This window comes from Mus musculus, chromosome 4, assembly GCF_000001635.26.
Source record: "Mus musculus strain C57BL/6J chromosome 4, GRCm38.p6 C57BL/6J".
In the NCBI taxonomy this organism is placed as follows: Eukaryota; Metazoa; Chordata; class Mammalia; order Rodentia; family Muridae; genus Mus; species Mus musculus.
In genome coordinates, this window is record NC_000070.6 from 151,575,406 (window position 1) to 151,594,002 (window position 18,597).

At 48.2% G+C, this 18,597-nt stretch overlaps 1 protein-coding gene across 4 annotated transcripts in view; it reads right to left on the minus strand.

Moving 5' to 3' along the window:
- The window catches only part of Camta1 (calmodulin binding transcription activator 1), an 802,246-nt gene that overhangs the window by 515,883 nt on the left and 267,766 nt on the right, over positions 1 to 18,597 (minus strand). For 3 of the 4 annotated variants that reach the window (XR_390718.3, NM_001081557.3, XM_030253047.1), the window contains one exon: positions 11,010 to 11,077. Coding sequence is in view for 3 of the 4 variants with exons in the window: in NM_001081557.3 (NP_001075026.1) it covers positions 11,010 to 11,077 (68 nt within the window). In the remaining variant the exon portion in view is untranslated. Of the gene's footprint in view, positions 1 to 4,295; positions 4,452 to 11,009; positions 11,078 to 18,597 lie in introns of all 4 variants that reach the window. The other variant, XM_017319880.2, reaches the window with a different exon arrangement.

The following is an 18,597-nucleotide window of genomic DNA, read 5'->3' on the forward strand; positions in this document are numbered from 1 at the left end:
CACTCAATGAGGAAAGATGCACGCAGAGAGGAGGGGAGGTGTGGGTTGCCAGGGTCATGGAAAGCAAAGGGATAGCATTAGTAGGAATGACACCTGATCCCCGGCATGCCTGTCCCTCCATGCTCCTGGTTGGTTCTTCTGGTCCTTCCTAGGTGAGACCACACCATCTCTCACACACCATCAAGAAGACAGTGTCTCTGTCTTCTCATCCATCATGGATAGTTTCTCTGCTTCTACCCTTTCTCTCTCTCTCTCTCTCTCTCTCTCTCTCTCTCTCTCTCTCTCTCTCTCTCCCTCTCTCTCTCTCTCTGCCTGTGTGTGTGTGTGTGTGTGTGTGTGTGTGTGTGAGTATGGGGGTACATGTATGTATTCATGTGATTATGTGTGTATAGGCATGTAGATGCTTGAGCATATGTGTGGACAGACCATAGGTTGATTCTCTTGGATGTCTTCCTCTCTTTCCACCATAGTTTTTAAGACAAGGTCTCTCTGAACATGGATCTTGATAGTTCAGCTAGATGCGCTGGCCAGTGAGCTCCAGGGAGTCTCCCGTCTCTACCTCCCGAGCACCAGTGTGGCAGGTGTTTGCCACCAGGCCCAACTTTTACATGGGTGTTGGGATTCAGTGTCAGGTCCTTTGCTTGTTCAGAAGGGTCTTTACTGACTAGCCATGTCCCCATCCCCAATAGCCACTTATTGAACCACCCTAGTCAGACTCTCCACTTACTACCTTCTCAACCCCCCACTTCTCAACCCCACATCTCCAGTTTCCCACGCATCCCTTCTGCTGCCACCACTCAGCTATGTCATTCTGCAATAGCTTTAGGTCCAGTCTTACACGCCCTATTTCCTTTACACTGTGGCTCTGTGCAGGCCACACAGCCATGACCAGTGATAATCGGTTCCCCTGCGAGTTCACACATGCACTTCCAGGCAGGTCTCTCCCCTAAGCCCAGCCTCAGGATGGTGGCCTGGCCGTCTTTCCCATCCGGCAGTCTACTGGCCCAGGGAGCACCCCATCCCTGCACTCTCTCTCAGCATCCCACTTCTTAGAAGTCATTCTAGCTTATCCACTGTTCCATCCCAATGCCCAGCACAGTGCACAGCATAGCTGCTCAGAGAACTGACTGACGTAATAAAGGAGTGGACGCCAGCCAACAGCCAGCCACCTGAGGTGGGGATGTGCATTCCTGCAGTACTGGAAGAAAGGGGCTCATTTTTAATCAGGGATGAAGGCGATGCCTCCTCCCCCAGATGGAACTGTGTCCAGCTTAGGACCAGAGGACAGCTCCCCCGATGTCTGTAGGTCAAATGCATCTTGGGATTCCGTGACAACGGAGGCAGAGGGCTGGATCTTATGTGCAAGGTTGGCATGTTCACACCGCAGGCTTAAAAACTAAACGACTTGTCTGTTTTCACTCCTCCAGGTTTGCTCTTTGCATAATTTCTGTCTTTCTCTACAACTCTGCCTCGGCTGGCAGCAGGCTCACATAGCTGATACCTCAATCTAGGCACCAGCTGCCGTTTCACATACAAACTCACTTCCACCACAGCACAGTGCCATTCCTACTTAACTGCCAAAGGGAAAACAGCCTGGCCCAGAAATTCCTATAGATCCCAGGCAGGAGGGTGCTGGGAAGCCAGAGCGAGTCTTCCAGAAGCTGTGGCCAGTTTCCTGCCCTGCAAGCTTTGTTTCCTCCTTCCCTAGAGATACCTCAGAGAAGAGACCAGAAGCAGCCAGGACAGAGTTTTTTCTTTTAGTAGACATTTTCCTCTTCTCATGGAAACTCCTCCCAGTTAAACCACAGTGAGGTCAGAAAGACACATTCCCAGAAATCCTTTTTTCACAAGGAATGATCACCTCTAGAAGGGTGTGTGTGTGTGTGTGTGTGTGTGCAACATGTGTTGTATATTTGTGAATGTGTGTATACATGTGTAGTGTGCATGTATTGGGAATTGTGTGTTTCTACTTATATATGTATGCATATGTGTTATGTATACATTTGTATGCATGCTTGTGTATTTGTGGCTGAACATACTTAAGCATGTCTATACTGTGTATGAGCATGTATTGGATAATTGGGCTGGTTTCTGTACATATGTATATGTGGGGTGTGTGTGTGTGTGTGTGTGTGTGTGTGTGCATATTATGCTGTGTGTGAATATTATGCTATTTGAGCATGTTTGTGTATGCTTGTCTATACATGCCTAAAAGTATGTACATGTGTGCACATATTGGGAATTGGATATTGGTGCAAATGTGTGTGCACATGCTGTGCTATATTGTGGGGTGTGGACACCCATGTTTGCATATGTCTAGCACATATGGATCAGAAAGCTGTATGTGCCCATGTGCTGCATTGTTCTGCATGTGCATATAAGAGAATGCCTGAGTGTACTCAGGAGACACACAGGCTGTGCTGCTCTGGAGGGAGAGGCACACGCAGTGGGGCTTGAGAATCAGGTGCGAGTTCTGCCCTTTGTTTTATTTAGCTTGAACTTTGTAGCTCCATAACAAAAAGACTGTGGGAAAGCTAAGAATAGCCAAGCCAGCAACCCCTCCTGGCCAAAGGAGAGGGCTGGGAACCACACTGCCAGGACATCCAGACCTTTGGTAATTACTCACCACATGGAGACTGAGAGATTGCCAAGGGGTCGTGTGGAGACAGGCTTTCCTACTTTGTCATGCGTGAGCCTAAGGGCCAGGCCACCTCCCTTCCCTCAGCAGCAATGTAATAGGTCATCGCTGGCCAGGGACACATGGCAGATGCCAGTACAGGAGCACTGCAGAGACACTAGAAAACCTTAAGTTTCCAGCACAGGATGGAGCAAAGATGCCAAGAAGAGTCTGACAGGCAACAAAGGGGGCCTAGAGTAGTCTGTGGCCCCTGGCAGGGCAGACCAGGGTCCCAGGGCTTGTGTGAATACATTGGGGCTTTGCCAACTCTCAGTACCAGTCCTCACTGCCAGGGGCCAGAAGACAGCATCACATGAACAATGTCACATGGCATCATTCAAGTACAACCCGAGAAAGACACAGTCACACCCGTGTGAAGATAGAAAGGCCCAAGATGTCACCTTCAGCTTACATGTATAGCTCTTGAAATGACCATAGCTGCTTCCTGAACCCCAAAATTTAGGCCCAGGGAGTGGCCACACCACATTCTTCTGCTAAGGCCAGGTGGGCTATGCCATGAAGCATGCTAAGGAAGTTAGAGCACTGGAGTTTAATAAGCCCCTCTTCCACCTTCACATACAGCACAGCTCCTCTATCCCTCAAGGAAGAAGCTGCAGACTGAGGCACCGTCTGCTTCCTAGAAACAAACTCCAGGCAGCTTGAATGAGGGAGAAATGTGAGTGAGCCAGAGGGCAGGCACGAAGCTGGGTCTCTTCAGCGGCAGCCTAGAAGTTCCTGACATACTGATCTATGTGCTCACGTATTTTAAAGAAAGCTAAGATATGGAGGAACATGGACAACCGGAGCCAGAAGAGAGCCATGGTCTGACCCCAGCAGGCTAGAGATGTGGCCATCAGTGTGTGCAGCAAGCACTAGAGACAGGACCTGGCTCCAAGAAAAAAAGGGGGGATGTGATGAGACCAACAGTCAGTGCTCACACCTAGAGCACTCATAATACACACATACATGTGCATACATATACACATACACACACATACAGAGACACACTTACACGCACATATATACCCACACACAAACACAGATATACACACACACATATATATACACATGAATACACACATATACATATACACACATACATACGCAGACACATACATACACATATATGCTCACACATAAACACATACATACATGTACAAATACATACATATACACATATACATGCATAGACATGTACATATATACATACATACATATACACATGCATATATACACACACATACACACATATACTCCTACACATAAACACATACATACACACATACATAGTATATACACACACACATATATATACATATACATAGATATAGATATACACATAGATACACATACATAGATACACATACATCACACATATACATACATAAACACACATACTCACATAAACACATACATATACACACATATAGATGTACATACATATATATACATAGATATACATACTTAAGTAAGCATGTATACATAAACACATATATACCCACGTACATAAACACATATACACACATATACATAGATACACATACATAAACACACACACACAATCAGTGCTACCAATTCCACAAGCAGCAAGGTACAACTGAGGACACAGGAAGCTCACCTGTGTCTCTGACCACAGTCCTCTGACAGAGCCCAGCATAGGTGGTAACCTTCCCTGCTGGGCAGCTGGAAGCCTCTGCCTCTGTCTCGGTCACTTGAGTAGACCTTGATGGAGTTCCTAGGGGCTGGATTCCACGTTCTCTCCCCATTTGGCATTCTACAATTCCAAATAAAAACCAGGATCTGGGAGAGAGCCACTCCCACACAGGGCACACAGCAAGCCACCAGATAATTTCTCAGGATCTGGGTCACAGCTAACTAACCCCTCAACCCCAGAGAGGTACCTCAGACAGTGAGGAGGCTCCCTGGAGTCCTGAAAGGTTCCCAGCACACACACTCCCTGGAGCCTCAATTGCTGCTTTGCTAACAGTGGTATAGCTTGTACTTGTTCATTCACACATGAGGAATGTGTCCAGATGTGTCCATGTGCATGTAGCTCATGTAAGTAGGTCTCCATCCTAGTGTAGCACAAAGGCCATCATGGTGGAAGGAATGTTATTCCACTTAGGGTAAGGGAACCCCTGAACTGACCTGCTGCTGTATAGCTGTTCAATCAGAATTGGAACATTCCCTGGGGGAAGGAGGAGGGAGACTCGGGAGACTCAGGAAGTGAAGGAAACATACAAGTCTCAGGAAATAAACAAAACTCACAAGGCTTAGGAAACTCCTAAAGATTACAAGACTCACAAGATTACATGAGCAGTACCAATTAATGGGTAGAGGAGAAATCTCCCCCAGCCAGCCTGCCTGCAAGCCACTCAGAGATCCAGGGACATAACTCTTGTGAGGGTCATCTACGGACAAGTGACGCAGGTCTGAGTCAGATATATATCCCTTAGTTCATAAAGCTAGACCAGGGCCGTGTTGTTGCACTGGTCTGTCCTCAGTGACCTGTCTGACTGGCTAGATAGTTGTTTACACAATACCTGGGTAAGAGGATGCCCTCCCCACTGGCACCACCCACTGCTGCAACCCACCAACCTTGCTCATCTGATACCGAGAAAGAGCCGCAGCAGCAGCTACATCAAATTTCATGGGCAACACGAGAGTCAATGATTTAGCCGTCTTAGAGCTCACAGCAGCTTCAAGTCACAGATGTCACTACAGTCCATCTCCAACATATTTTTCTCTCTTACCCCCTGACTAAGTAAATCAGTCATCTTTTAGCACTCCCAAATTGACCCTTCCAGATGTCTCATGTAAGCGAAACTATGCGGTGTTTGCCCCTTTGTACCTGGCCCTGTCACTCAGGTACGTGTTGTAGCTAGCCCGTGAGCTCTGCACCTTGCCTGCACTGGGTCGTGGAATATCCCGGTGGAATCTGTGTTGCTTTTATCATTCTGTCTGGTCATTGGGCATGCTTTCACTAGGAATGAGTCATCACTATCCAACCTAAAGATCTATTGCTCAAAGGGGCCAGTGGGTCATCTCTTTTGTCATTTACACTGGATTTGAGCAAGGTAACACCAACTTCACGGGACCTGTCAGGCCCCCAACCCCTCTGCTCACAGACTGACCCCACCCCTGGGCCCTGATGTCCAGGGCTCCTCCTCCAAGCCACACCCCTGCACTGTAACAGCTCTACACACTGCACGCACTCCTGTCAAAGTGATGCTTCAGTACCAAGCTCTTAGGAAACCGAAGAGGCAGCCTGGCCTTGTCCTTGGGAACTTGCCTTCCCATTCATTGGGAGGCAGACTTACAACTCTGGACAGACTGTCATAAGACCCACTGACATAAGCTAAGGGAGCCTTAGGAAGCTAGCAAGAAGGTGGTGGGTCGCTTGCTAGGCCCAGGGAAGATATCTGACAAGAGACAGCCTCGTTTGGATGTGAGAAAACAAGGTGGTGCCTGAGGCAGAGTAAAGGCAAAGATGGGGGTGAGGAAGATGATGGGGATGGTGTAGCCTACTCTAACTACATTGGGTGTTTGGAGGTGGGCAGTCAGGGGTATAAACTGAGTAGGGCATGTTGCGACTGGGAGACAACCCTAGAGAAGGGAAGTCTCCTGGGAAGTCTCCTGGGAAGTCTCTAAGACTCTCAAGCAGGATCTAAGACAAGGCTGATAGGAAAGTTGGTAGCAAAGGCGTACAGCCCTGAACAGGAGCACGCCGGAGAGATCTCAGCACCCTGCGCGTGGTAAGAGCGGGGAGCTCTGAGTCTTCAGAAAGCAGAGGGGAACATAAGCTCCTGACAGAGACCCACGGGGTGGCCAGTCCGAGTCTGGACCAAAGCGGAGCCACGGGGAAGAGGAAGGCCAGGCAGGACTAAGCTGGATCTTTGAAAATCAAGCAGCTCTGGGAAGAACCTGAGACATCAGATGATGCAAACCAGGTGTGACTCGGGGAGAGAGGCGGAGGAAGGCTGAGGTAATCCAGTGGTCACATCCAGTGACCCTGGAGAGAGGCTCCCTTGCTGTCGGTAATCTTCAGAGGAGGAAGCTAATCTGAGACAAAATGTCCGCCTGTCGCTACGGGTGAGGAAGAGCCGATCTGAGGTCAAGAGGACCTGAAAGGATAAGAGGAGCCCCCCAAGCCCCCACATTCTCCTGACTCTCCCATCTCCCTGTCTTCCGTCTTCCTGCTCAGAGTTTTACTGCCTACTGACCAAAAGCATTTAGTGTTCATTATAGGAAAATTCTATTACTAGGCCCCTCTGTGTCGGTGTGAAGGTGCTATCTATATCAATCCAATTAATTAATTAGATAACGAATGGAGTTTTCCAGCTCTCTCGCCAGCATAAATAGGATTCCTGGGAAGAGATGGCTCTCACTTCGATCTCAAGCCTCGCCCATCCTGGTTCATAGGGAAGGCTGTAGGCTTCCCAGGGAATAAGAAATAAATTACCAGGGTTTCTAAACCATGCCTGCACCTCGGAGTGGGAAATGGGGAATCCAGCCCAAGAAACACTCGGGAGGCCCACCTGGCTGGCACAGTCCAGCCACACTGGCCCACAGAGGAGGCCCTAACTGGCACCCACATCTCCCAGAAGCTACTGGGGAACAGTAGAACAATTTCCCTGGCTGTCTTATTACTCCCTGCCACCATGAACTATGTCAGGAGAAGATGAAGAGCTATATTCCTGGGTTCAAATTCCAGTTCCAATGCCATTAAGCCCGGGAAGTCCTATAGTCTTGCAGCCCTTTCCCTGCCTGGCAGAGCTGTGGTATGGGTTTTAAGACTCATATGTGTGTGTGTGTGTGTGTGTGTGTGTGTGTATGTCTGTATATGAGAGAGAGAGAGAAAGAGAGAGAGAGAGAAGGGGGGGGGGTCTCACAGGATGCCAGATCCTCTGGAGCTATAATTACAGGTGGTTGAGTTAACCAAACAATGTGGGTGCTGAAAACCAAACTTGTATCCTGTGGAAGAATGGAAAGCGCTCTCAACCTCTGAGTCATCTACTCAGCCATGGTATAAATTTTAAAACACAGCTCCGAACTCAGCAAATGCTGAAGAGCGCAGAGCTGGCGTGCTGGCCAGTCCTGAAGCTAGATATGTGCAGAAAGAGTGAGATGGATCAAGTCCAGGACTCCTGCTTCGCAGCCCCCAGAGCTTCACCTCTTACCCACGCTGTTCATCTCACTTGTACTTGGAGGGGATGTGCCAGGCATCTGGGTTACCCAAGAACAAAGGCAACTGAGAAAACCTCCATTCACACTTGGGTAAAAAACTGTGAAATGGCACCAGGAAGAGGCAAGGGACCCCTCTGGAAGGGTATGGGTGGTATTTGAAAGAGACCGCATAGAGGAAGGGAGCACACAATCTAAAGCCTGGAGGAGGATGGAGGATAACGCTCTAGACAGAGGGAGGACTCTACTCAAGGTCATGAATCCACCTGGCAGGGTGAGGAGGATGGAGGTCCCTGCAGTCTCCAAACGATATCATGATCCCACTAAACACACAGCCAGGACCAAATAAAGATGGCCTCAGGGTAAGTTTTCAGGCTTAAGATCTCAGCTCCTTATAACACAATAGGGGCCATTTGAGCATTCCTCCCTGAGCTCTGTGGCATCCACACTGCCACCCTGATACCCCCATCTCTGGGAGCATCCTCGAAACACACCTCATTATTAACAGGTGTAAGGGGCTTCTGGGGCCTTCTCTATAATTGGGTTGAGATCTGATCTGAGCAAGGGCGGTATTTGTCCCTAATGCCCCCAGCAAACCTCAGAGGCAGACATGGGTCCCTCTGCAGTTCCTATACCAACATCTATATGTGGACTGATTACAACAATTAATTTAATAAGGATTCTTCCACACAAACAATGTATCATTTTATTAGCAAACTCTATAAATGTCAACGGTGCAATTCATTCTTATTAATTTTCTAAAATGAAATTAACAGTAGCTGCAAACAGAACTTGTATTGCCTTCCCATGCAGCAGACAGAGTATTGGTACCATTAATTCCCTAATACCAGGAGGCTGGCTTGTGGGGACTCAGCAGTTAACTGCACCAATTAATTTCAATACTGGAAATGGTGGAGGAGGGGGATCCAAACTCAACAACTAATTTAGGAAGGTCCTTGAACAACCGGGGCAACTTGTCCTTCTCCGGGGACCAGAAGCTTTCAAGCGTAAAGACAGAGCATGCATGAGAATGTAACAGGAGTCCACGTGTTCACTCTGCCTGGAGGAAAGAAGTTCAGAGCCCCAGAGCCTGAAGAAAATCCACTCGATGCCTGAAGTCCCCAAGGTCCAGGCCTCCAGCAGACTGGAGGCCGTGGCTCACAGGCAATAGCAGCGATGGCCTGTGAAGGACATGGACAGTCATACCTGCAAGGCAGGTGACAGATGTTATGTCACCTGTGATGCTCTTGAGGACCCAGGGAAGACAGGATAGGAGCTCTACTTCTAATAAAGAAGAGAAAGGGGTGTGGGGGGGAGGCTGGGCATGGCAGTGCACACATGTGATCCTAACAGTTGGGTATCTGAGGAAGAGAGGGGAGGGGAGGTAGGAAAGGGAATGAGGGAAGGAAGGAAAGACGGAAGGAGCAACGTGGTACTTTTTAAGGAGTGTAAGATTTTCACACAATAGTCACAATTCCACAGATCCATAGAACCCCTCATTCCATCTCCCGTGCACCTATCCCTCTTCCTCGTGTCAAGAAGTCTCTTGGTCCACTATACTCCAAAAAGTCACTGAGTTCAGTGTGGCCAGAAGATAAGTCCTCCTCTCAATTGATCCCCAATTTCCTGGTCTTAAACATGAAAGAGAGCTCCCGCCTTGCTATGTTCTAAAGCACTGTGGTGCGTGTGTGCGTGCGTGCTTAAAACCCACCATGTTCTGGAGAACTTCGCCTGGCCTTGTAAATAGTTCTTTTGTCCAACTTGGATTCAAGAAGCATGGTGGCCAATATCAGTAACTTGATAGAGTCTAGAATGGCCTAAGAGAAAAACCGCATGTATGCTTCTTAGCAGTTCCTATGATAAGTTTATCAAGAAGAGAAGACACACCTTAACTGAGGGTGGTATCATCCCAAGGGCTGGAATCCTGGACTTGAATAAGAAGTGAGTTGAGTGTCGTGTTCATCTCTCTCTGCATCCTGACTACAAACTCATTGTGGCCCAGTGGCTTCACCCTCCTGCCACCATGCCTTCCCTGCCCAGATGAACTGTTTAACTTCAGACCTTGAGCCAAAATAAGTCTTCACTTTTTTGAGTTGGTTTTCCTTCAGGTGTTTTGTCCAAGCAACAAGAAAATTAATGACTACAGCCATCTAAGGAGGGAACGGTCTAAAAGCCAGAACCTGTTCGTCCATAGCTCGGGACAGATAGACGGACCACACGCAGGGCCAGTGGGGCACAGAACACATCTCATCCTAATCTTGGTTCCAGCTGACAATGCTGAAGATTTTGTCCTTGTCCACATGTCACAGACTGAGAATTCCACCACTTAGACTCAGCCCTGCAGTCAGAGAGCTGCAGGCCACCTTCCAGATAACGTGAGCACCTGGCCCTGTCACTGCTAATAGAAACGTCCTAGCAATTGGAAGAGAGTGGCTGCAAATCTCCGACGGTTTAGCACGAAACATATCAAATAATAAAAACGTAAAAGAGTTGCGCAGGAAATAAGAAGCTGTCTTTAAAATGAGCCCCAGATCCCTGGCTCACCATCTCTCGCCTATAATCACATCATTTTCGTGCACAGGACACGGGTCGGCTACATTTTCAACAATTCCGTCCAGTCCCAGGTGGCAAGAGAAGTTAAGTGTTTGTGGCAGTTAGTGGGTTCAAGGACATTTACCGCGTAATGTTTAGCCATTGCTTCTGATCTGGGAGCTCTCCCTCCCAACAGTCAGGGATAACCCGACTTTATTGATGTATAAAACACACCAAGGTCCAGGCAGCAGTTAAGTTAGTTTTCCTTTTCAAAAAGTGTCTGCTACTGATGGCAGGTGGGCACTTTCCCAAAAATAAATTGCCCTCTGCCCTGCACCTGTCTGATAAGTTTCTGAATGCCTGGCTGAAGGATGGAGCCCAGAGCCATCCTGTGAAAAGCCCCGACAGCTGTTGCCCGGCGTCTCAGCCTCCTCATTGCGTTCACTACCCGCGTCTTGGACCAATTAATGAGTGCTCCCCTTCACAGGCCATTGAGCACAACATGGCCCTGTCAACTCGTTACCCTGCATTGAGTGGCTGGATCCGGTAATCCACAAAAATCAATCATCTATTCTCACCATATAGAGTTGAAAAACTGTGATGGCTGGGACATTACCTTGTCTTAGGGGATGTGGTTAGCCATTCTTCGTGTTTCTCAAATGTTATTAAATAAGCCGCAATTTCCTGAAACAGAAAAAAATAAAAAGATAATGATAACAATTAGCTCATGTTGGACCCTGAGAAGCAGAAAGAAAAAAAAGTTGTTATTTTTCCCCCAGCTGCTGTGCATCTTGGCCAGGCTGGAACGCGGACTTTTCTAGAAAAACGTTGACCCGGACTCAGCTTCTCTTTGATTCTCTGATCCCCTTCCACTCAACCAGCCACACAATCACCATCAAAGCCTGGGTTTCAAAAGAGGAGTCAGCGGCAAGGACAAAAATATTTCTCTGTGGAAAGAAAACATCAGAAACCTTTGAGGTCCCAAATGCCATTCATCGGAGGGAGGGAAGCACATGCCAGCAACAGGGCTCGGCGTACACTCCGAGTCTCCAAACAGGACGTCTCTCAGCTTCCTCACCAAATAGGTGCATCCTCTCAGCTTGACTCCCAACCCCCACCCTGGAGCCAAATCACAGAGAGACAGAGAGACTGAGAGACAGAGACAGACAGAGACAGACAGGGAGGGAGAGGGAGAAGGAGAGAGAGGGAGAGAGAGAGACACAGAGAGAGAGAGAGCCTTTCCCACTGTTATCTTGATCTATTGAGCAGAGTCTCAGAGAAGAGCCAAGTCAGCCGAGTTTCAGGCAAAGACTGAGAAAATGTGGGCACCTGAAGGTAAATTAAATATTTATAAAGACAACAACATCATCACAGATAGAAATGCTGATTTATTAATAATTTCTACAAGAAGCCAGAGAGAGAGAGAGAGTCGCCAGCGTAAGTCATTGCCCCGTTTCTTAGGCATGACATGGCCCATTACTTCCAGATCCAAACAGATCTGCTAACATGAAATTGGCTGGGATTGTAAGTTAATTAAGGTTGGGTTGGTACACATTTCCCTTGATCTTAGTGGCAATATGACACAGAGATTGCTGCTGTGGACTGTCAAGGAAATGCAGAGCACAGGGGTGGGCTCCCTTTCAGCTCCTGCTGCAGCTGAAGCTGCTCTGAGCTTCTCAGAGTAGAGCAGGCTGCCTGCCCAGAGGCCGGGAGCACCTTGAGCTTACGCATAATGGATCTGACCCCTGTGACCAGCATTGGTCCACATCCACTTGGAGGAGAAGGAAGAGACATGGGTCAGTGACAGGTAAGAAATACGACTTGCCATGCTGTGAAGACCACCAGTCCAGTGAAGACCAAGACCTTCTGTGATCATAGTTATCCTAGGGTTTTACTGCTATGAAGAGACACCATGACCAAGGCAACTCTCATAAGGACAACTCTTAATTAGGGCTGGCTTGCAGGTTCAGAGGGTCAGTCCATTAGCATCATGGCAGGAAGCATAGCAGTGTGTAGGTAGACATGGTACAGGAAGAGCTGAGAGTTCTACATCTTGATCCAAAAGCAGCCAGGAGAGTCTCCTAGGCAGGTAAGAGGAGGGTCTCCAAGCCTACCCTCAAAGTGGTATACTTCCTCCAACAAAGCCACGCCTACTGCAACAAGGCCACAACCCCTAAAGTGCCACCCCCTGGGCCAAGCATATTCAAACCTCCACAAGAGTAAGTGTCCGTTGCCACACATATTGGAAACAAGAGTCCAAACCAGTATAGCCTGGAAGACTGCACCCTACAGAAAGAGCTCAGGAAGCAGCCAGTAATGACCAAGTTCCTACCATTGATTTTTAGCTAAAGAAAGAATGAGTCCCTGTGCCTTTTGACATTTTTCTCCTCTCCTTGGGAAAAATCCTTCCCTGGGCTCTCAGCATAGGTCAATAACCCTATGCCCAGGCCAGCCCTGTTTCTCTGGTTATCCATCCTCCACTCTCCCACGGCGCCTTTCTCGGTGTGCAGGATTCATCACCCCGTGTCCTAATTGCTTGTTTACTCCGGTAACATCCCCATAGGACCATGCAAGAGTAAGGGCTGTGTCATCGCTGATACATTCACAGGACTTAATAGTGTCCTGGGGCACAGGGGTAAACCTGAAAATGTCTATTAGATGCAGGATGAGTGTGTAGATGGGTAGGTAAATAGCTAGGTGAGTAGATGGACTGGAAGGTAGATGACTAGATGGGTAGTTGGGTGGCCAGATGCATAAGTGGATGGAAGAGTATATGGGAGGGCAGAGAGATGGATACATAGATGCAGAGGCAGGGATACATAGATGCATAGATGGGTGGGCAGGGAGATGGATACATAGATGCAGAGGCAGGGATATGGATACATAGATGTTCAGGCAGGGAGATGGATGCATAGATGGACAGGCAGGTGTGTGAGTAGATGGGTGGATGGTTGTGTGGGTGGGTGGACTAGTATGTGGGTGGATGGGGGGAGAAGGGTGAACACTGTAATTAAATATGCATTCATAAGTGAAATGTATACATGTCTTTGTGTGTAATGGTACATGTGTTTGGTAGTAAGTGTGTGTGTGTGTGTGTGTGTGTGTGTGTGTGTGTGTGTGTGTGTGTGTGTGTCTATGACTGGAGATAGTTGACTTGAGACCTAAAAATCTATAGAACTGGTTCTGGAGTAAGGCTTCAAAGTTACTTCATTAATTGAGTTGCCACAGAAAGGCAGCTCAGTATCACTGCAAAGTGCCTACCTGCTATAAGCAAATAGACCTGCCTCCAGTCTGCCAAAGATCAGCTGCCTCCTGTTAAGCACATGGCTCAACACACCCAGACCTCAAAGGCCTCTCTGCACAGAGGAAAATATCACCTTCAGGGGCAGTTATAAAAATGGCAGCCCTTAAATCACTGACAGCCACAGTGTGTCAATGGCCAAAAGCTTCCATGTTAAGTATTACATGTTGTGGGCTACGTGTCTAGGGGTCCCTTAGGCTATAGCAGGTGACAAAATAGTCCAGGCCACTGCTAGGCTTACAGACATCTCTCTCTCTCCTCTACCCCAACAACCAACTCTCCCACATTCACACTTTCAGTGAATGATAATGCTCAGGTGATGCTGGTGTCAACCTTCTCAAGCGAGCATTGCATCCCATTCGGTTTCATAAGATGCTGAGGGCAGGCCATGACCATCACACACATGGTCAGCCATGTGTTAGGTACCAGCTCTCTGCCATAATTTTAGCAGACTTACTTTCTAGAGGAAGCTGCCATGTGGTCTAGGTGCCCCATGTGCTGGCTAGTTTTATGTCAACTTGACACAAGCTAGAGTCATTTGGGAAGAGGGAGCCCCAAGTAAGAAAATGTCCCTACTAGGTTGACCAAGGAGCAAGCCTATGGTACATTTTCTTGATCGATGTGAGAGGGTCCAGCTGACTGTGCAGTGCCAGTCCTGGGCTGGTGGTCCTGTACAAGCCACAGGGAGGGAGGGAGTCAGTAAGCAGCATTCCTTTGTGGCCTCTGCTTCAGTTCCTGCCTCCAGGTTTCTACTGTGACGTCCCCGGGTGACAGACTTTGATATGGAACTGTAAGCAAAATTAAAACCTTTTTTTCTCAAGTTGCTTATAGCTGTGATGTTTTATCACAGCAATAGAAACCCCAGCTAAGACACCCCATATCCCTGCCCTAGCCAAGGATCACACCCCAGTGACTCTAAAGATGGGGTGCAGTACCTGCCAACACCCTTGCATCTCTCACTCTACTCCACAGACCCAAAGACCCACAGACCCATGGACCTGTGGACTCACAGACACATAAACCCATAAACATACCCACAAACAGACCTACAGACCCACAGACCTTCACAAACATTCTTACACCCACATCTACCACAGCCTGGCAGGGTTTCTCATCGCTGTTGTCGCCCAAAGAGGAAAACCTCTCTGGACCCTTGCTGCACTAAAGATACTTACTAAGCACCTGCTCTGTGTCAGCCCAGGAATAAGTAAAGGCTATATCACACTTGAACTCACAGCCAAGGAGGAGGGAAAGACATGTCAGCCACATAGCAGTTACAGAGCCCTGTTACTGCAGAGCCATGGTGTGTTCAACTGCTGAGCCAAAGGGTCTGCACTGGTCTACTAAGCCAGTGTATAGGCAAGCAAGGGACCAAGAAATCACATTCTGCAATGAGCTTCCTTTGGCCGCTGGCTACTCCCTCTTCTTCCACCAAGGGATATGTGTGTGTGTGTGTGTGTGTGTGTGTGTGTGTGTGTGTGTGTGTGTGTGTGTACGTGTGGTGTTTCTCCCGACCTGTGACACCTCCCACACAGCTTGGAAGAGTACCCATCTCATTTCTAAGAAAGAAAACTAAATCCTTGCACCCAGACCCAGCTTCTGCATGGTCAAGGTGACTGGACTCGACACCAGGCACTCTCACATGCCATTGCTAGTCTCTAGATGTGCTGGAGGTGTCTGGGTCGCCTGTCTAATACCATCTTCATGATGTACAGTCTTACTAGCCCCCTGCCCTTACCAGAGTTTGTCCCCTCTTCACCAGATGGGCAGACAGTGGGTGGACATTGCCCTTTCAAACCTTAGGAACTTGCTGGGTAGACTGAGACACACATGCCATGGAACCAAACACTCTCATGGGAATGAAGGGATACTCAATGACTGGGAGCTGCTCTGGCAGAGAAACTGAGTCTGGTTCCCAGCACCCATGTCAGAGAGCTCAGGACTGCCTCTAACTCCAGCTACAGGGACTCTGAAGCCCTCTTCAGGCCTCCATAGACACCTGCACTCATGTGTACATACCGGCACAAACACACAGAAAGACACATCTCTAAACTCTTTTTTAAAGTATAAAATACAGATATAAACGTTCACTGCAGCATTATTGGCAAGAGCTTAGAAAGAAGCAGAGGCCACCCGGTCTGTAGATGGATGGACAGTTTACAGAGGAAACATGAACGGGGGGCGGGGTGCGGAGAGGGGTGGCAAAGTCCCATTCCAGAGGCTACAACACGGATAATGAAGGCACGATGCTACCTGAATGAAGCTTACAACAGGTCATGTGTTAAGAATGCCACTAGTGACATACACAGAACATCCCAACTAACTGGCAGAGAACCTAAATTTGTGATGAAGGATGAGAGGGTGAGGGGTGACTGGTGAGAAGAGGTGGCGTCTCCTTTTGGGGGTGGTATAGATGTTAGGAACTAGCAGGAGTGCTGGCTACACACTGCTGGGAAGACACTAAGTGTCACTAATGCTACAGAGCAGTGGTTCTCAGATGGGTCACCTAAGACCATCAGAAAACATAGATACTTACATTATGATTTATAACAGTTATAAAATTACAGTTATGAAGTAGCAATGCAAATACTTTTATGGCTGGGGGTCACCATACCGTGGGGAACTGTATTAAATAAAGGGTTACAGTATTAGGAAGGTTGAGAACCACTGCCCTAGAGTGTATTTAAATACATTGTATCCTAATTATTTTTTTAAAGAGTAAGAGGAGAGCAAATGCATCCAGTTGGATGTGACCAGGTGATGGAGATGCTAGCCTGCCCTGCCTATACAGCAGACCCAGACTGAAAGGGCCATCTTGGCACATCCACCGGCTGGCTTCCTGTTACTCTCACAACCTCAGTCATCCCAGATTCTGCGTCGACAGTAGGAAGGATGGCCCACTGTCAGGGTAAAGGGATTCACGGCAGGCTCCAAAGCAAAGACTGTCCAGCTTGCAGATTTTAAATGTTCAGTTTGTCCTTTGGATGTTCAAATAGAAAAACTACTGCCAAAATACAGCGTGTGTGTGGCCAGGGCAGGGACAGCAGCCCATGGGAGATAGAATTCAGTTTTGTGGACTCTGCTTTACACCAGCAAGGGTCCCTGCCAACAGAAAGGCAGAGGGATTGCCCCAGAGTCACTGTTGTGAAGGGTGAGGGTCCAGAATGGGGCAGTCTAGTGAGTCCCCTACTACCCATCATTGGAGGTCAGTGATGCCCCCAGGCATTGAAAGGACTTCATGGTGGCAGTGAGCCACTGGGGGCGAGGGGACTAGAGCCTGTGGGTAAGGGGTACTGCTGCCTAGCTTGGCACCTACAGTTTTGTCCTACCTTGCATCCAACTCACCATCTTTGCTCACATTGCCCTTAGGTCATCATGATGATGGTGGTGGTGATGATGATGATGATGATGATGATGATGATGGCCTAGTCTCCCTGGGGAATCGTCAGGCTGTCTGTCCTCCATCCCACAGTGAACTGCAGCTGCTGGGACCTGCTCTGCAATGACTGTGGTACTCTAGGACTCCTGGCACATAGCACTTTCTGTTGTACAGCTCTGTGTGGAGAGTCTGGGTCCCTACACAGCCATAGAGTCCTGTAGTTCTTGGATGCAAAGGTGACTGCTGAGTAGGTAGAACACTGCATGGGGGTTATGCAGAACTCTTTTTACACACAATAAAAACATGCTGGAACCTCCCTTGGTGCAGGGGGAAGGGGCAAGGATGGGCTGTGTGGGCTGTTGCTATGGGACACTATGCCCATGCAGGGTACTCTATAGAAATGACCACCTGAACAGCTCCCAAACAGCTCCCAGCTTTGCCCTCAGGACGGGAGCCCCGCCCTCAGGACGGGAGCCCCGCCCTCAGGACGCGAGCTCCTTTCTCCAACAGTGAGTAACAGCACTGTGTGCTACCATGTGTCATCTTGAAATTTCAAGGAGCTACATTTTTTAAGGTTAAAAAAATATTTGAGGACTTTAATAATAGGTTTTATATTTTAAGCCGAGTGTATTCAAAATAGCATTTCCCTAATTTTAGAGAGCAGTAGAGCTGTCTCCTGTTCTCTATACTGTTTTCTAAAACTGGCGTGTGTTTCCATTCCCAGCCCACCTCAGCCAGGCTCGGGGGCCAAACAAGGCTGGTATGTGGGATGGTGGCCCTAAATAGACACCGTGGGAGCCTGTGACAGACTGAACCTTCTGGCAGTCAGGTGGAGTCTGGGTGGGGGAGAGGGGCCACCACCAACAGACACTTCCCTGCAGCCACTGTCACCTCAGTTTCCCTCAGGGTGAAGGAGCCGTGTCCCCCGTGTGGGATGTGAGAGGCCTACCTCGAGTGGACTCTAGGTATCCCAGAGAAGCTGAATACACTGGGCTTATTGGTGCTGGATCTCTCTCCAGGGGGCACCCTCTCAAAGACAGTTCTCAGAAAAAAGACAACTACTGCCCTGGCACCGGACAATCCTTTTAGTCCCATCTTCCAGACACATGCTCAATATCAGGGAAAGAAAAGGTCTGTGGAGAGGCCATGGTGCTTTCTGTAATAAATTAAACAAGTGCCACTATACACATAAACATGTTTGTAAATGTGCATATTTGTATATATAAACATGTGTTTAAGTATGCATGTGTATATATGTTTCAGTACATAATATGTTTGAGTATAATGTGTGTATATTTGAATATGTATATGTATGCTCATTTGTGTGTGTGTGTGTGTGTGTGTACACGCGCATGTGCATGCATGCTCTGGGGTATGTGTATACCTGGGTATGCATGTGAATGTGACTGTTTAAGGTGTGTGTGTGTTTATATGTGTTTTGGCACATACATATTATGTATGTTGGGTGGCATATATGTTCATGTGTGTGTTGGGTATGTGTATTTGTGGATGTGTTTGGTCTTG